The sequence below is a fragment of the Vigna umbellata genome, chromosome 8 (assembly GCF_029865625.1).
Source record: "Vigna umbellata cultivar VRB3 chromosome 8, Vumbellata_1.0, whole genome shotgun sequence".
Classification (NCBI taxonomy): domain Eukaryota; kingdom Viridiplantae; phylum Streptophyta; class Magnoliopsida; order Fabales; family Fabaceae; genus Vigna; species Vigna umbellata.
The window spans coordinates 44503692-44520626 of NC_142172.1; the positions used below are offsets into that span (position 1 = coordinate 44503692).

General features: G+C 34.7%; 2 protein-coding genes across 2 annotated transcripts; both read left to right on the forward strand.

Annotated features, from left to right (window-relative positions):
- The first annotated feature begins 1429 nt into the window (after nt 1-1429).
- Nucleotides 1430-5057, forward strand: LOC124825828 (cysteine-rich receptor-like protein kinase 25). Its single transcript, XM_088096172.1, has 7 exons — nt 1430-2308; nt 2987-3124; nt 3219-3340; nt 3417-3627; nt 3743-3980; nt 4081-4231; nt 4325-5057. The coding sequence occupies exons 1-7, from the start codon at nt 1483-1485 to the stop codon at nt 4637-4639; spliced, it is 2001 nt and encodes a 666-aa protein (XP_087952298.1). The 5' UTR covers nt 1430-1482; the 3' UTR covers nt 4640-5057.
- Nucleotides 5058-13561: 8504 nt separating this feature from the next.
- On the forward strand, nt 13562-16348 carry LOC124825831 (cysteine-rich receptor-like protein kinase 25). Its single transcript, XM_088096173.1, has 7 exons — nt 13562-14384; nt 14597-14734; nt 14831-14952; nt 15064-15274; nt 15392-15626; nt 15703-15856; nt 15938-16348. Exons 1-7 carry the CDS (start codon nt 13577-13579, stop codon nt 16271-16273), a joined length of 2004 nt encoding a protein of 667 aa, XP_087952299.1. The 5' UTR covers nt 13562-13576; the 3' UTR covers nt 16274-16348.
- The last annotated feature ends 587 nt before the right edge of the window (nt 16349-16935 follow it).

The window sequence follows — 16935 nt, forward strand, 5'->3', positions numbered from 1 at the left end:
TGTAGTTAATTAGGTAAAGAGATATTCGTTTTCAAGGTGTATCCCATGATTCTAAATAAAAATAGATCAGAAGTTTTGAATTATGCGGAGATTTTAAAGAAATTCATCCAGGTTGTGTCTCCATGATTGCTTTGCACGAACTAAGTGGGCCGGTGATACATTTTTCATAATTGCTGTAATATTTGTCACGAGGGTCTTTGAAGGTGGAGTTCAATATGAAAAGATTGGGGAGAACATGAGTTAAAAGAAAAGAAAAAAAAGTTGAGTTTCTAACTTGCAAGGAAATATAAAAGTACAAGTGCGCTTGCTGCAATCATACTCACTATATCTATAAATAAAAGTAGTATATACATTATCATATATAATTATACCCTTCTGACTTGCTAACTTGAAAGGTTATAAAGGGGCTTTGAAAGCTAAATTTCTGGAAAAAAAAGGGTAAGTCAGTAAGTTTCAACCACAAAAATGATGGTAAATCCTCTCTTTTTGTAAGAAAAACAATCATCCACATACAAAGTGTTGATGAAGGCTAGATGTGAAATGCCATAAATGTGAACAATTAAGGCATGTGAAGAAAAGCTGCAAGTCATCAAAAACACAAGAGAATCTTGTTGAAGAAGGTGAAGAAGAAGAACTTTTTGTTGTTTCTTGCTTTGCTACTGCAAGATCAATAGAAAGTTGGCTAATTGATAGTGGTTGGACGAATCACATGACTTATGATCGAGAATTATTCAAAGATCTTGATGCAACCTACAACACAAGTGTCAGAATTGGGAACGGAGCAAAAATAGCAGTGAAGGGCAAAGGAACCATCGCGATCAAAGGTTGCACAAGTTTGAAATTAATTACTGATGTTTTATACGTTCCTAAAATTGACCAATTGAGTGTTGATCAACTTCTAGAGAAATGCTATAAAGTTCTATTTGAAGATAAAACCTACATGATTAAAGATTCAGATAATAAAGAATTATTCAGAGTTCAAATGAAAGGCAAGAGCTATGCTTTGAATTTGATTGATAAAGAGCAGTTTGATGTGCACAAAGTTGAAGACAACATGCAGGTACAAGGTAAGGACATGAAGATTAAGCAAAAAATTGTGACCGGGACTTCCAAACGTGAAGAAATTTTAGATGATACGGTCAAAGACGAAAAAACTTAGTGTATGACTTTGAGTCAAGGAGGAGTTTGTTGAAATTTTATGACTCAAACACTATTTGGTTGGAGGAGTTAAATAAGTTAAATAAAAATAAATTCCTATCTTATTTTTTTAGAAGTATTTTATGTATTATTTAATTAATTAGATTTATTAGATATTTCTGAAAGTTAGTTTATGCTAAATAAAATATATCATACTTTAAAACCCAACATATACATTATGATATATAATTATACCCTTCTGACTTGCTAACTTGAAAGCTTATAAAGAAAGCAGATGCATCTGCCACCCCATATTGTCTCTCTTTGTTTCCCTTGCGAAAAGACATGGCTTCATTTTACTTCTTCATTTTGCACCTATCTTTCTTTTCCCTCTTTCTTCATTGCTCTCCTTATTATATCATCCAAGGTGCTACCCATGAAAATCCCAAAGCTTTTTATAACTGCACAAGGAACACCACTTCTGCTTCCTACAGCGTGGCTTACCGTTCTAACGTCAAAACACTCCTAGATTGGCTCTCCTCCAATGCCACTAACCATGACAGATTCTACAACACCACAGTTGCCAGTGGACACACAGCAAACACTGCCTATGGTAGCTTCCTTTGTACCAGAGGCTTCCCTAAACTCTGCCAACAATGCGTGACAGAAGCTGCCAAACTTCTATCATCACTTTGCACCATTGCAAAAGAGGCTATTATATGGTACGAAGCGTGCTATGTGCGCTACTCTGATAGTTCTTTCTTCTCCGCTGTGGAGGAAAGTCCTAAACTCTCCTTTACGAATGATCAGGACTATAAGGGTCCGGTTGAGCGCTTCAACGTTATTGTGTGGGATATGCTGAGCGATTTGAGAAATGAGGCAGCAAGTGCTTCTGATAAATGCGCTGTTAAGTCTGTGAATATCTCAGATAACCAAAAGTCTTATGGCTATGTTTGGTGCCTACCATACCTGTCCAAAGACAAGTGCAGATGGTGTCTTAGCGAAGCCATAGCAAACAATCCAAACGGTTGCTGCACAGGAAAATCTGGTGCAACAGTAATATTTCCCAGTTGTGGTATTAGATACGAATTATATCCATTCCTTTTGGTACATAGTAGTTTGGTGTCTCCTCCACCACTTCTCAACATTCCTCCTCCTTTTGCTTCACCAGGTTAGGTAGCTAATAGCTATGATTTTCTCTGGAAATCCGTTTCCTCATCTATTAACAGAAAAATAGAGAAAATTCTGGAAGTGTTAATTATATGATGTAACAGGTATATTGAGTTGTTTAGAACGTAGGGTGTCTAAGATCATTACCATTATCACAATTTTGTGACTGTTTCATACACTAGACATGAGATAAGTTAAGGAATTTGGCAAAACAAAGGGGTTAACGGGAGAAACACAAACACAGACCAGATATGAACCCAATCATATAAGGGATTGATACCATTCTTTATCCAAAACCTTAAGTTAATGGATTAATGAGTACTCTTTACCCAAAATCTTAAGTTAATGGATTAACGAGTCTTTCTTTTTATATAATACTCTACTTTCTCATTTTTAATAGTACTTAGACTCACACTTATATTCCAACAATAAGTTACTATCAACCAATGACTGTGACGTGACAAGGATATATCTACAACACCTTGAGAAACCATCAGTTGTATGATAGCCAGGGACTTGGAAATATATATTCATTGTGCCTTTTATTGTCAGCCAGGCTCTTTTCTTCCATTTCATCACTCCAGAGCAATATCAGTCATGAGAAATATATTGTTTTAGTTGCGTGATAAACAGTACTTCTTGCTGCAAGAAATGATTCAAGGTATTAATATTCTTGCAGGGAAAAGAAAACAGAGGACACTAACAATAATTGTGACGGTTCCAATTGTTGTTTCACTGGTGCTTTTATCCTTTGGTTGCGGCTGTATTCTACGAAGGAAAGAATCAAAGATTCAACACGATATTCTCAAAGAAAGCTGTAATATAGAAAAAATACACTTGTTTTTTTTTTTCATAACCTCAAGAAGCACTTTCTTTAGCTAAATAACTGAATTGAAGTTTCTTTGCCGTAGTTGGAAATGACAGTACCTCTTTGGAGTCCTTGCGATTTGAATTAGTCAAAATTGAAGCTGCAACAAATAGATTCGCTAAAGAAAACATGATAGGCAAAGGCGGATTTGGGGAGGTTTACAGGGTAAATATTTACCGAGTTCCAAGTTAAAAGATAATAGTTGTATACTTATTTTCCAAACTAACGGTATATTTTTCAGGGTATTTTTTCAGATGGAAAAGAAATAGCTGTGAAGAGGCTTACTGGAAGCTCTCGGCAGGGTGCAGTAGAGTTTAAAAATGAAGTTCAAGTTATAGCTAAGCTTCAACACAGAAATTTAGTAAGATTACTCGGATTTTGCTTGGAAGACGATGAAAAGATACTCATTTATGAGTATGTACCAAACAAGAGTCTTGATTATTTTTTATTAGGTATGATACTCTAAACTATTATAAACAAAAGATATTTGGATGATGATGACTTTTATAGTTTATTCTAATCTGAAATCAACACTGATCATTCTATAAAATTTGACTTTATTGCTAGATATCAAGAAGCGAAGATTGCTATCGTGGTCTGAACGACTGAATATTATAAAAGGAATAGCACGAGGAATTTTATATCTGCATGAAGATTCTTGTTTAAAAATAATACACCGTGATCTAAAACCCAGTAATGTTTTATTAGATAGTAATATGAATCCAAAAATTTCTGACTTTGGAATGGCTAGAATTGTTGCCGGAGATGAGATCGAAGCAAGTACGGGCAGAATTGTAGGAACATAGTAAGATGGATTCTATTTCATTCACTTAATATGTTATGATTTAGCTGACAAACATTATCATTGTTATTGAGTGACACATTTTGTCATGTTTTATATACAGTGGTTACATGTCTCCAGAATACGCCATGCATGGACAATTTTCGGTGAAATCTGATGTATTTAGTTTTGGTGTTATGGTTCTGGAAATTATTAATGGAAAGAGGAAAGGTTGCTCGTCTGAACCAGAGGTTATTGATGACATCCGCAGACATGTAAGTAGGAAATTTATTCTATTTACATTTAGTGAATAGAAAAAATATGGGATTGAGAGTTTGATTTGATTGATTGAGATATGGGAATTGTAGGCTTGGACAAAATGGAGAAAGGAAACAGCACTAGAAGTGTTGGATCCTGAGATAGAAGGAGCTTATTGTGGTGAAGAAGTGATGAAATGTATCCAGATCGGTTTGCTGTGCGTTCAAGAAGATCCAAACGATAGGCCTACAATGGCAAGAGTTGTGCTTTATCTCAATAACCCTTCAATTAACTTGCCTTGCCCTCATGAACCAGGATATGTTAAGCATAACAGACAACAAGTCAACATCACCACCGATAAAGAATTCGATAATGTCAGTGATTCCGTCAACGAAATTTCTCTAACTAAATTCTTTCCTCGATAACACAATGCTAAGAGTCTTTGCTGTCTTATTTGTTGCTTGTGCTAAACAGAATTCAACCATAGGCATTAAGTTGTAACAAATCCATGAAAACATTTACATTTTCTAATAGACAAGTTTAGAAAATTGCTACAGTAAAACTTCAATTTTGGTACTGACTTCTTCAGATATTCATCATAAATCTCAAAATTTGAATTTGGGCATCACCGAGTTCTTCAAAAATTCATCATAATTAGAATTCGAACATTATTCTTGAGTTCTTCATAATAATAAAATTCAGAATTTTGTAAATAGGTAGTATAAAATGGTCCATTTGACCCTGCTGTAACTCTTTATGCATTAATTTATGTTATTCCCTTTATTGAAATCATGTTGCGGCCAATTTGAGAGGAAATAATATAGTTTTGTGGATTTTTTTTCCTCTTTTATGTATTGCTCATTTTTATCAAATGTCGGATTCTAACTCAGGTTGTATCAGAAAAAAAATCAACAACTTGTTAAATATAACGTGAACTGGAATTATTTTATATATCTAGATATAAATTGACATTTTATTTTGACAAACTATTATAAGTTGGGAGTCAGTGGAAGCATATAAAATCATTAAACATGGTAGACTCATGTAAAAGAAAGTTATCCACAAACAGAAGTTCATAAATTCATTCATATTGATTTAGTGTGTTAAAAAAATCCAAATGTTAAATGCACAACTGGCAACAATTATTTCACATCTTAACAGATTCACTACAATAGCCGTCTCCACAAGAATAATAGAAAATGTCGGGTTGTAAGGCTTCTAAATTTAATTGGGATGGGGCTGTTATAACATAAATACGGAGCTGTTATAATTTTTATAAACCTAAACTTACGTCAGAACAATTTTTCAAAGAATTCTAGACTTTAGATAAAAGTATTTTAAAAAAAATATAAAATAATTAAAATATTTTAGGAATTCAAGAAAATTAAGTTGAAAATTTTATATTAATTAAAAATAAATAAAACAAATAATATATATAAGTAGAATGTTTTACAATTTGTTTTTTAAAGTTTTGAATTTAAAGTAGTATTATGATATTTTATATAAGGTAAAGTAAGTGGGTCACTGTCCAAGAGTCAGTCTACTGGTATGTCAAAAACAAAGTGGATTGGATTAACATTTTCAACGCTCAATTCGTTTTGATTCATCTTACCTATCAAATTGGAGAAATAGACCAATTCTCAAGTTGAGCCGCGCAAGCCAGATAGTTCTTCTCCTGCCAAAGGTGATGTTCCTATTCCTGCAATATTTGAATGCATACATAACATGTTTAATCTTCTTCCCAACCTAATAATCCTATCTTATAAGGTTATTTTTATTTGGTAGTCTAAGAGAGCATGCGCTAATCTGATTGATTACAGTGTGAAAAAGTGCATTTTCATTTCTGTTTCTATCTTTATCAGTTTTCAACAAATTAGCCCTAAAATATCTATGCATTATGTAAGTTTTGCATTTCAACAAAACCTATACTAGGTATACTATAACCCATTTTTCCTAATCCAACATCCTCGTATAACTCTTTTTGAAAATTAACGTGTAAATAACATTGATTACATAGGTTTCGGTTGAGTAAATTATAATACAACGGAATTATGGAAATTAACATAGTTGAAAAAATACCCAACTCACTCACTTAGTGAGCTAATCCAACACTACTCACTTAGTTGAAAAAATTTGAACCTGGTCCGAGGTTAAACGGGTTGGCTCACTAGCTCACTCAATTATAAATTTTTAAAATTAAAAGAAAATTATAATTCTTTTTAATTCAAATATAAATAAATTTCATTTTAAAATGATGTTAAAACTCCAAAGACAATTCAAAATAAAAAAAATCATACAATTCAGTGTAATCCAAAAACAAGTACAAAATATGAACAAATAAGTTTTTAAAATTAATAATTTGTTGTATCACTTGTCCATTTATAATATTTGAGTCTTAAATAAATAAATATATAATATTTTTCTTTCTTAAAACATCTTGTTTTTATCCCCATTTACAATATAATAAAAAAATATTAACTAATAATATTGAAACACAAAATAATAAATAATTAAACTAAAAATTAGGTGGGTTAGTGACCCGGTTCACCACGGATTTAACCTGGGTGAGTAGAGTTTTAAGTGAGCTGGGTTGAAAACTAATCCGCATAAAAATATTACATTTTTTTTAAAATTCAACCCAACTCAAATCCATAATGAACTAGATTGACTCGCGGATTATAACCTATTTTTACACCACTATTTTTTTTTTTTCTTAATCTAAATAGAACAGTTGAGTGTGTCGCTCCTGTAGTAACAAAAAAAATCTACTAAATTGAAGCATCTGGCTTCATCATTAAATAATTTAATAGGATGTCAGAGTGCATAAATGAAATTTCATTCAATTGAGATACCATGACAAATTCAACAAGAAATTAAATGGTAGGAGTAAACATAACGTCCATACTTTTTTACTGGAAAATTATAAAATACTGAAAAATATACTTTTCCAATAAAATAAATTAAAATTTATATAAAAGATCATGTTAAATGTCTATTTCTTATTCGTTGTTGTAGCATAATTTTACGAGATATTTGTAATCTGCTGCTTATCAACTTTCAATTCAAGTTGGTTTTAATTTTCTGGCTAACTTTTGTAAAACATATTCCTAAATAGTTAATGAATTTTTTTTCACTAAACTATAAGATACAATATGTAGAAGTATATTATAAATATACCTTTTTTAATTTTTATGTTTTAAAATTTTATTATAAATATACAATTTATTAATATTTTATTAATACTTTTGATACAAGTTTCTAAACGGGCCAGTAAACTTGACCAAATAATCTCCTAATAAATATGTGCTGATCCATTCTTATTTATATTTTAAGTGGTTTGCAATTTTTAGGTAAAACCTAATCTGATTTGGAACCAATATATATTCAAACATATTTTTAAAAAGTAAACAAATAAAAAATAAAATAAAATATTTACTTTTAAAATGTAAATAGTGCTAACAAAATTCATTTTGATTTTAAATGAAATAATTTAATATACATATTGTAATACACACATAATATTTTTTCAAGTACAATTATTATTTTATCAAATAAATATCTCAATAAATCTACATATTATATCGATTTAAGCTTATTTATATTGTAGCGTAGAATAGGACTAACATGTTTTTACCTACCAAAATATCTTTGAATTAAATTAAGATTTATTTAGTAATAAACTAGTTGAAAGAAATAAATTCTGTTTGACAGAGCATGTATATATGTCAAAATTTATCTAACAAATTGAAAAGTAATGAATTGAGTTTCTTGGATGGAGTTTTGGTATAGTAAATGAAGCGGCAGAAGATGAAAAAGAAAAGAAAAAATGTAAATTATGAAAAAGGCTATGAAATTTCTTATATGTTTAAGAGAGTTGTAAGAAATGGATTAATGGAGACCTCAGTTCCAGTTTTGGTAAATGAAACCTGACCTAAATTCTACCCATTAATAAAATCTATTATTCAACGTGGGAGATATATAGTATGAATGGGCTGCACCCAATCATATTTTCGTTACTGAGACCAATATTCACTGCACCTAAAATTTCTAAACTTTTTTATCAATAGAAAATAATTAAATTAATAAAGTAGAAAATTTAGGGTAATATACCACCTTATTTACTCCTAATTTTTATCTTTGCAATCTCATAATGATTTGAGGCCAAGGTTGTGATCAATCACATTAACCTTATATTTAAGAGCATCTAAAAACTTGATTTGGTATATATTAAGAGCATGAACGACAACTGTCCATTCGCACATAATGCTATGTCATACGTATTTTTCTCATTTCCCTGAGTGTTACGGCGACAGAATCACAGAGCTACAATTAAATTAATCAAAATTTTGACCTTTTAAATCATCTTAGAACTTTACCTATTTATTGAAAAAATCTAACTTTAAAACGTTTAATTAAAAAGGCATAAACAATCAATTAAAATAAGAAAAATAGATAATAAAAAACTCAAAGAGCCGAAACTATAATTGAGATGAATAATCATAAAATATTAGTAGGTAATTTTTTTATTTTTCCCGTTTGATTTTTTTAGTAAATGGAAAAGTAAATAATAATTTTAATATTTTCTATAGAAATCTCTGAAAGAAAAATATGATTTTATAATAATAAAATAAAAAATACCAACAAATACCTATCTTAGATGACGAAAGACTATTTTGCGTGGAAACGTTTGGAACACGCGAGAAAATAAACGATGAAAAGTCTTCCTAGAATGACGGACTCGACTCCATGTGTGGAAAATTTCCTTGTTGTACTGTTTTCTTTCTCCAGTTTTTATTATATAAAGATGGACCAAAAGTCTCCTCAAAATGATTCAGGTGTGTTTCGGTGGATACTTTTAGGGACCGAGAGACTAACCTGCTGACACGTCTGGGCCGCTCGCTTGCTTCCAAACTCCTCCTGTTGGCCGATCGGTGTTGGCGCAAACCGATCGGTCTCCTTCTTGACGAGGGTGGATGTACCTGCAAAAGGTACTCCGACGCTCAAGTTAGGCGTGTGATTTGAAGAGCCTCGGCTCTTGGTTGAATATTTAGTGAATGATGCGTAAGTGAAAACGTACCTGGCTTTTGGCCCTGGCTTTGTATTTATAATTTACCTCATGGATCCTGAGCTGATATAAACCCAATAAAATATAAACAGAATAAGATATAAACAGATTACCTAAATATCCGGTTGGTTGTTTGTAACCGCTCGGTTAATATTTCATACTATACATTATGCCCCCCAAGTCCGAGTTAAGCGTTTGGCTTTAGCCGTGGTTAACTATAGGACTTATGAGTTTGAGGGAGGGTGTGTTTGTTGTATTGGTGAGCTTCTGCCGCTCTTGTCGGTGGTTGAAGAGAGTTCTTTTTAGAACTTTTTCCATGTAAAGACAGACCGTTGGCGTTTTACTGCTCGACGATCGACACTAACCGAGCTGGATTTACAGCTCGTCCTTCAACAGGTACCGAGAGGAATTTACCTCTCGGTCTTCGACAATAAGCGAGCGGGTTTTACCGCTCGACGATCGTCGCTCGACGATCGACATTAACCGAGCTGGATTTACAGCTCGTCCTTCAACAGGAACCGAGAGGAGTTTACCTCTCGGTCTTCGACATTAACCGAGAGGGCTTTACCTCTCGACCTTCTACTTTAACCGAGAGGGATTTACCTCTCGACCTTCGACATTAACCGAGAGGGATTTACCTCTCGACCTTCCACATTAACTGAGAGGGATTTACCTCTCGACCTTCCACATTTACCGAGAGGGGTTTACCTCTCGACCTTCGACATTCACCGAGAGGGATTTACCTCTCGACCTTCCACTTTAACCGAGAGGGGTTTACCTCTCGACCTTCGACTTTAACCGAGAGGGGTTTACCTCTCGACCTTCGACATTAACCGAGAGGGATTTACCTCTCGACCTTCCACATTTACCGAGAGGGGTTTACCTCTCGACCTTCGACATTCACCGAGAGGGATTTACCTCTCGACCTTCCTCTTTAACCGAGAGGGGTTTACCTCTCGACCTTCAACTTTAACCTAGGACTTACCGTTCGTCTTTGAGAGGGCTTTACCTCTCTCCCGAGAGGGATTTACCGCTCGGTCTTCGACCTAGGAGTGCTTCCTAGGGAACGGGCTTTACCGTTCGGCGTTGAGAGGGTTTTACCTCTGTTTTGAGCTAGGATTGTTTCCTAGTGAACGGGATTTACCGTTCGTCTTTGAGAGGACTTTACCTCTCTTCCGAGGGGGATTTACCGCTCGGTCTTCGACCTAGGAGTGCTTCCTAGGGAACGGGCTTTACCGTTCAGCTTTGAGAGGGTTTTACCTCTGTTTTGAGCTAGGATTGTTTCCTAGTGAACGGGATTTACCGTTCGTCGTTGAGAGGGTTTTACCTCTCTCCCGAGGGGGATTTACCGCTCGGTCTCCGACCTAGGAGTGCTTCCTAGGGAACGGGCTTTACCGTTCGGCTTTGAGAGGGTTTTACCTCTGTCCCGAGAGGGATTTACCGCTCGGTCTTCGACCTAGGAGTGCTTCCTAGGGAACGGGCTTTACCGTTCGGCGTTGAGAGGGTTTTACCTCTGTTTTGAGCTAGGATTGTTTCCTAGTGAACGGGATTTACCGTTCGTCGTTGAGAGGGTTTTACCTCTCTCCCGAGGGGGATTTACCGCTCGGTCTCCGACCTAGGAGTGCTTCCTAGGGAACGGGCTTTACCGTTCGGCTTTGAGAGGGTTTTACCTCTGTTGGTTGAAATTCTTGATCGACATTGGTAACCGATGATCGAGCGTGAATTGCTCGGTTTTATTCATTGCACAACGAAAGTTTAATAACAAAAGTCTAAATCAAAAATTTAAAGATGACATTAAATAGAGATTTGGATTGCTATCTTCAGTTTATAACTCCGCGAACCGATCGTTCACGATGACGAGCAGGACTGCGACTATAGTCTCGTCTGCGTTCGTTCTTCCGATACGCTCGTTCGGGACTTCTTCTTGTTTCTTGTATGTAATTACGGAGGTGTCCTGCCCGAATGAGACGTTCTATTTCGTTTTTCAGCGTAATGCATTCTTCTGTGGTATGCCCCCGATTCTGGTGGAAATGACAACTCTTCCTTTCATCTGCGTATCTTGGAGATGGCTTCGTTTGGAGTGTGAGAAGTTCAGCGTTTAGAGCTTCTTCAAGAACTTTTGCCCTAGGTGTGTTGAGGGGTGTATAGTGATTAAATTTAAATGTTCGGGAAAGCTCCCCGCTTTTACCATTATTGCCGAACGGTCGTTTACCGTCCTTCCTCCCTCCACTTGCCTCAGTTTCTTGTTGTCGCTTTCGTTGTGAAATTCGCATGTCCTCCATGCGGATGAATTCGGCTATCCGTTCTTGGAGCTCCTCCATTGTTTTTGGCGGTCGTGCATACAATTTCTCAGCAAAGTACCCTGGTTTTAGACAGGAAGGCAAATTGGTGATGATAAAAGATTGACTTACCTCTTTGACTCGTCGTGCAGTTTCCATATACCTTTTCATAAAGGCCTTCAAAGTTTCTCCCTTTTCCTGTTTAGTATTTACCAATTCCGCGGGCGTTACCTCCTGATTACGATTGGAGGCGTATTGCCTTTTAAAAAGGTTTTCCACAGTGGCGAAGCAATCCACTGTGTTTGGGGGAAGAGTGTTATACCACTCTAATGCTTCGTCCTTGAGTGATAAGGAGAAGGCTCTGCACATAACCGGATCACTGTCCGTGTAGAACACCATTGCATTGGTGAAAATCCTGAGATGATTGTCGGGATCTGTCGAGCCATCATACTTATCCAATACAGGAGGGTTCCTTTCTGGCATTGGAGTTTGCATGATGACCGCAGTGAAAGGGAGCAGACTGGAGGGCCGATCGGTTCGTAAGGGGGATGGTTCCCTTCTTCCCCGATCGTTCGGGTCAGTATGCCGAGATGGCTGCTGAGTACGACTTCCAGCGTTATCATTGTGTCGGTTGTTACCCCGATCGGCTGTAGACTCCGAGTGCTGCGCGGACTGTTCGGCACGACCGCGCTCTGCTCTCAACATTGTAATCTCTTCTGCGTGCCTTCGTTGCATCTCTTGCTGTGCGTGCGTCTGTGCTTGTATGGTTCTGGCTTGTGCCTGTATTTGCGCCTGCATCTGCGCTATCAAATCTCTGGTCTGTTGTTCTTCCTCCATGCTCCTCGTGGTCACCATTTGGGTTTGCCGCTCGGCCCCACGGTGGGCGCCAAAATGTTTCGGTGGATACTTTTAGGGACCGAGAGACTAACCTGCTGACACGTCTGGGCCGCTCGCTCGCTTCCAAACTCCTCCTGTTGGCCGATCGGTGTTGGCGCAAACCGATCGGTCTCCTTCTTGACGAGGGTGGATGTACCTGCAAAAGGTACTCCGACGCTCAAGTTAGGCGTGTGATTTGAAGAGCCTCGGCTCTTGGTTGAATATTTAGTGAATGATGCGTAAGTGAAAACGTACCTGGCTTTTGGCCCTGGCTTTGTATTTATAATTTACCTCATGGATCCTGAGCTGATATAAACCCAATAAAATATAAACAGAATAAGATATAAACAGATTACCTAAATATCCGGTTGGTTGTTTGTAACCGCTCGGTTAATATTTCATACTATACAAGGTGCAATGTTGGGCAATTTTCTTATTGTACTGCTTTTCCTGATTTTTTTAACAAAATTAGCAAAATATGACGTAGGAATAGGAAAATCTTTTTTTAACAATTTTTTTACCATTGTGATGTGTCTCTTTCAAAAATATAGGGATTAATCAAATAATGACAATTGTAAAAGAATTGTTAAAAAAATTATTAATATATCAAAGCAAAAATAACATATACTTAAATTATTAAAGTATACTATACGAGAAAGAAAATGTTATTTTAATAATTTTTTTACAATGTGTTAACTTGTGATAACACATTGTGATTGTTCGGTTTCAAATATACATATTAATAAAATAATAACACAGTCTATTGTCAAAAAGTTGTTAACATATCTTGGTCGAAAAATACTATTAAAAAAAAGAAATTTTTTTTTTAACAAATTCTTTTTGACAAATTTTTATAATAATATATGTGGTAATTCGTGATTCATCTTTTTGAAATATATAGTCACAATAAAAAAATTGTTAACATGATCCTGAAAAAGATTATGTTTTTCATTCGGTTGTCAGCGTCCTAAAGAAATTATTTAATAGAACCCGTTACCATTTATTATATCATACTCTTAAGACCGAGTTACGGGTAAGAAAAAATTTAGTATAATAGATAAAAGTCTTTGTTTCGTGACCCTTAAATTCTACTCCATCTCATCACAAGAACCATACTCAAAGAACCATTCTTGAACTCATCCATGGCTTCGTATCTAAAATACGTGATACCCTTTATATTTTCTATCATTTTCAACTTCTGTGCCATTAGAGCACAGGGCCTTTCTTATCAGTACCAAGTTTGTTCAACAAACAAATTCATTCCCAATAGCACCTTCCAAAGCCACCTCACAACCCTCTTCTCTTCCTTAACTTCTGAAGCCTCCAACAATGTCCAATTCTTCAACAACACCATCACGGGGACAAACTCTTCCTACACAGTCTACGGATTATTCATGTGCAGGGGTGACATCCCCTCCGACATGTGTAATCACTGTGTCGGAAACGGAACACAGAGACTATCCGCAGACTGCGCCTTGTCCAGAGCAGCAGTGGTGTATTACGATGAGTGCATAGTTAGGTATTCCAACCGTTCTTTCTTCTCCACCCTAACCATGCAAGCTGGTTATGCCCTTTGGAACCCCACCAATATGACCAACCAAGAAAGCTTCAAGATTTTACTGTATGACACCATGAACAAAACTGCGGATGAAGCAGCCCATTTTCCTACTGGTTCTAAAAAGTTCGCCACAAGGGAAACAAGCATAGACATATTTCAGAAGCTCTATTGTCTTACTCAGTGCACACAAGACCTGTCTCCCGGCGATTGCAGAAGCTGTCTGGATAGCTTGATAAACTTGGATCTTCCGGACTGCTGTGCAGGATCCCAGGGAGGAAGAGTTTATTACCCGAACTGCATCATCAGGTTCGAAATTTACCCTTTTTTTCGATCCCTTTCAACGGCACCAACACCATCACCGGCAGGACTCGTTCCTCCGGCCAATTCAGGAGGTGAGTTATGTTTAATATTATATGCTTCTATCATCTCTATGGCTGAATTAAGATTTGAGCTTTGACTATTAGTATTATCATTAATTTATTATATATCCTTTCACTGATTTTGCTTTCTTGTCTTGTAGAATGCAGTTCTGTTTATTATTATCCGCAATCAATCGCATATGTTATAATTTTGTATACGAATGACATATAAACTTCTTGTGCAGAAAATGAAAGAAGTCGATCTCGAACAATTACCTTAATTGTTGTTCCCATAGTTAGTTTGGCGACTTTCTTGAGTCTAATTTACTACATTCTCAGGAGAAGAGCGAGAAAGCTTCGTAAGATTCTTCTTAGAAAAAATTGTATGTATTACAATTCTAAAAGAAACTTCAGTTTTAATTATTGATTCTAAGACTTTAAAAAGTTCATAAACTTATAGTTCATACATATCGGTTCAGTTGGGGAAGAAAGTTCCACTCTAGAAGGATTGCAATTTGCTTTGGCCACCATTCAAGTAGCAACAAATAATTTTTCCCTTGAGAACAAGATTGGAAAAGGTGGATTCGGAGAGGTTTATAAGGTAAGAAAATATGATAAATTCATATCTTAGTAATATTTTTTAAATAATGGTTTTTTGTATAATAAATTTATATTTTAGTTAATTTTTTAAAATTATGGTTTTTGTTTACAGGGTATTCTTATTGATGGACGACATATAGCTGTTAAAAGACTTTCAACAAGTTCTAGACAAGGTTCAGTCGAGTTTAAAAATGAAATTTTATTGATAGCCAAACTCCAACATAAAAATCTTGTAGCGTTGGTAGGATTTTGTTTGGAAGAAGAAGAGAAAATCCTTATTTACGAGCATGTATCAAAAGGTGGTCTGGACTACTTTTTATTTGGTAAACAATTTTTAACTTTAAACTTTTCAATCAATTTAAATTATTCATTTGTGTAACTCAACTTAACATATAGACGTAAAATATTACTTACTTATCTTTTTTTATTTGATATATCAGGAAATCCAGAAGAGAAGTTAAGTTGGTATCAACGCTATAATATTATCAAAGGAACTGCTCTTGGAATTCTTTATTTACATGACTATTCTCGACTCAAAATTATTCACCGTGATCTTAAACCAAGTAATATTTTATTAGATGAAAATATGAATCCTAAAATTTCAGATTTTGGATTGGCTAGAATTATAGACATAGAGCAAAATCGCGTGGAAACTAATCGAATAGTTGGAACATAGTAAGTTTTGAATTCTAACTCATTAATTTTTTTTTCAGTCTTTTACGTGATACGATTTGACTATATTTTTTTACAGTGGTTATATGTCACCTGAATATGCAATGTTTGGACAATTCTCCGAAAAATCAGATGTTTTTAGTTTTGGAATTATCATTTTTGAGATTATTACTGGTAAGAAAAATGGAAATTCTTATGGACCAAACCAAGGTGAAGAAGGCTTGATGACCAATGTGAGTATAATCATTTCCTATATATAATCTAAGAAAAAAATGCAACAACTTCAATATTTAATTACTTTGATTTCGTTGCAGGTTTGGACAAATTGGACGAATCGAACACCATTGAGTATACTTGAATCAAATATGAAAGAAAAATATTTTCAAAGTGAAGTGATTCGTTGCATTGAAATTGGTTTATTATGTGTCCAAGAAAATCCAGACGTAAGACCTACAATTGCAGAAGTTGTTTCTTATCTTAATGATCTGACACTTGAATTGCCATCTCCTCAAGAACCAGCATTTTTCTCCCATGCAATAGATCCAAAAATAGTCATGCAACAGCAGGGGTCAAGTTCCAACTCTTCTGTCATTGCTTCTATACCATTTTCTATCAATGAAATGTCTATCAGTGACTTTTATCCACGATGATATGTTAGCTTTATTCTAAATATATCTTTACTTTGTAGATGGCTATCATCTATGAGTAATTTTCATTTTTAATAATGTGACCGTTTTGAAAAAAAAATTCTTATGTGATTTTAAAGTAACTTGTTCTATTACACGAGAAATTAGGCTCTCTTTATTTAATGTGTTATCTGTTAAAAGGGATTGATTAATTTGGAGTAGTTAAGAGAAAAATGGAAATCAATGTGGTTTCATTTAATGAAAGGATTAGAAATTTGAAGTTTTGCTTCTATTTTTTATGTACTTATGTCATGTGTTTGATTAATACAACTCAAAAGTCGAACTATGTAAGATAAAAAAGATAAAAGAAACCATGCTTACCAAATAAAACTTCAATAAAAAAAAATGAAATGAAATTGTGTATTTTAAACACAGTGTTTGTATTATAAAAAAAAAAATTAAAGATTGAAATTGCATTTGTAAATACAACTCCTTCAGGACAAAGTAATGTTCTCGAAGCATCATTCACTCAATTTTGTATTTTTTCTACAATTTGCTAATTACGCTAATTTCTTTGATAAATTACAATAGAATGATAAAGATTTCACCTATCTACGAAAAAAAATCCTTTGTAAAAACATTCACAAACAAAACAAATTCATACAAAAAATCAAAAAAATATTTTT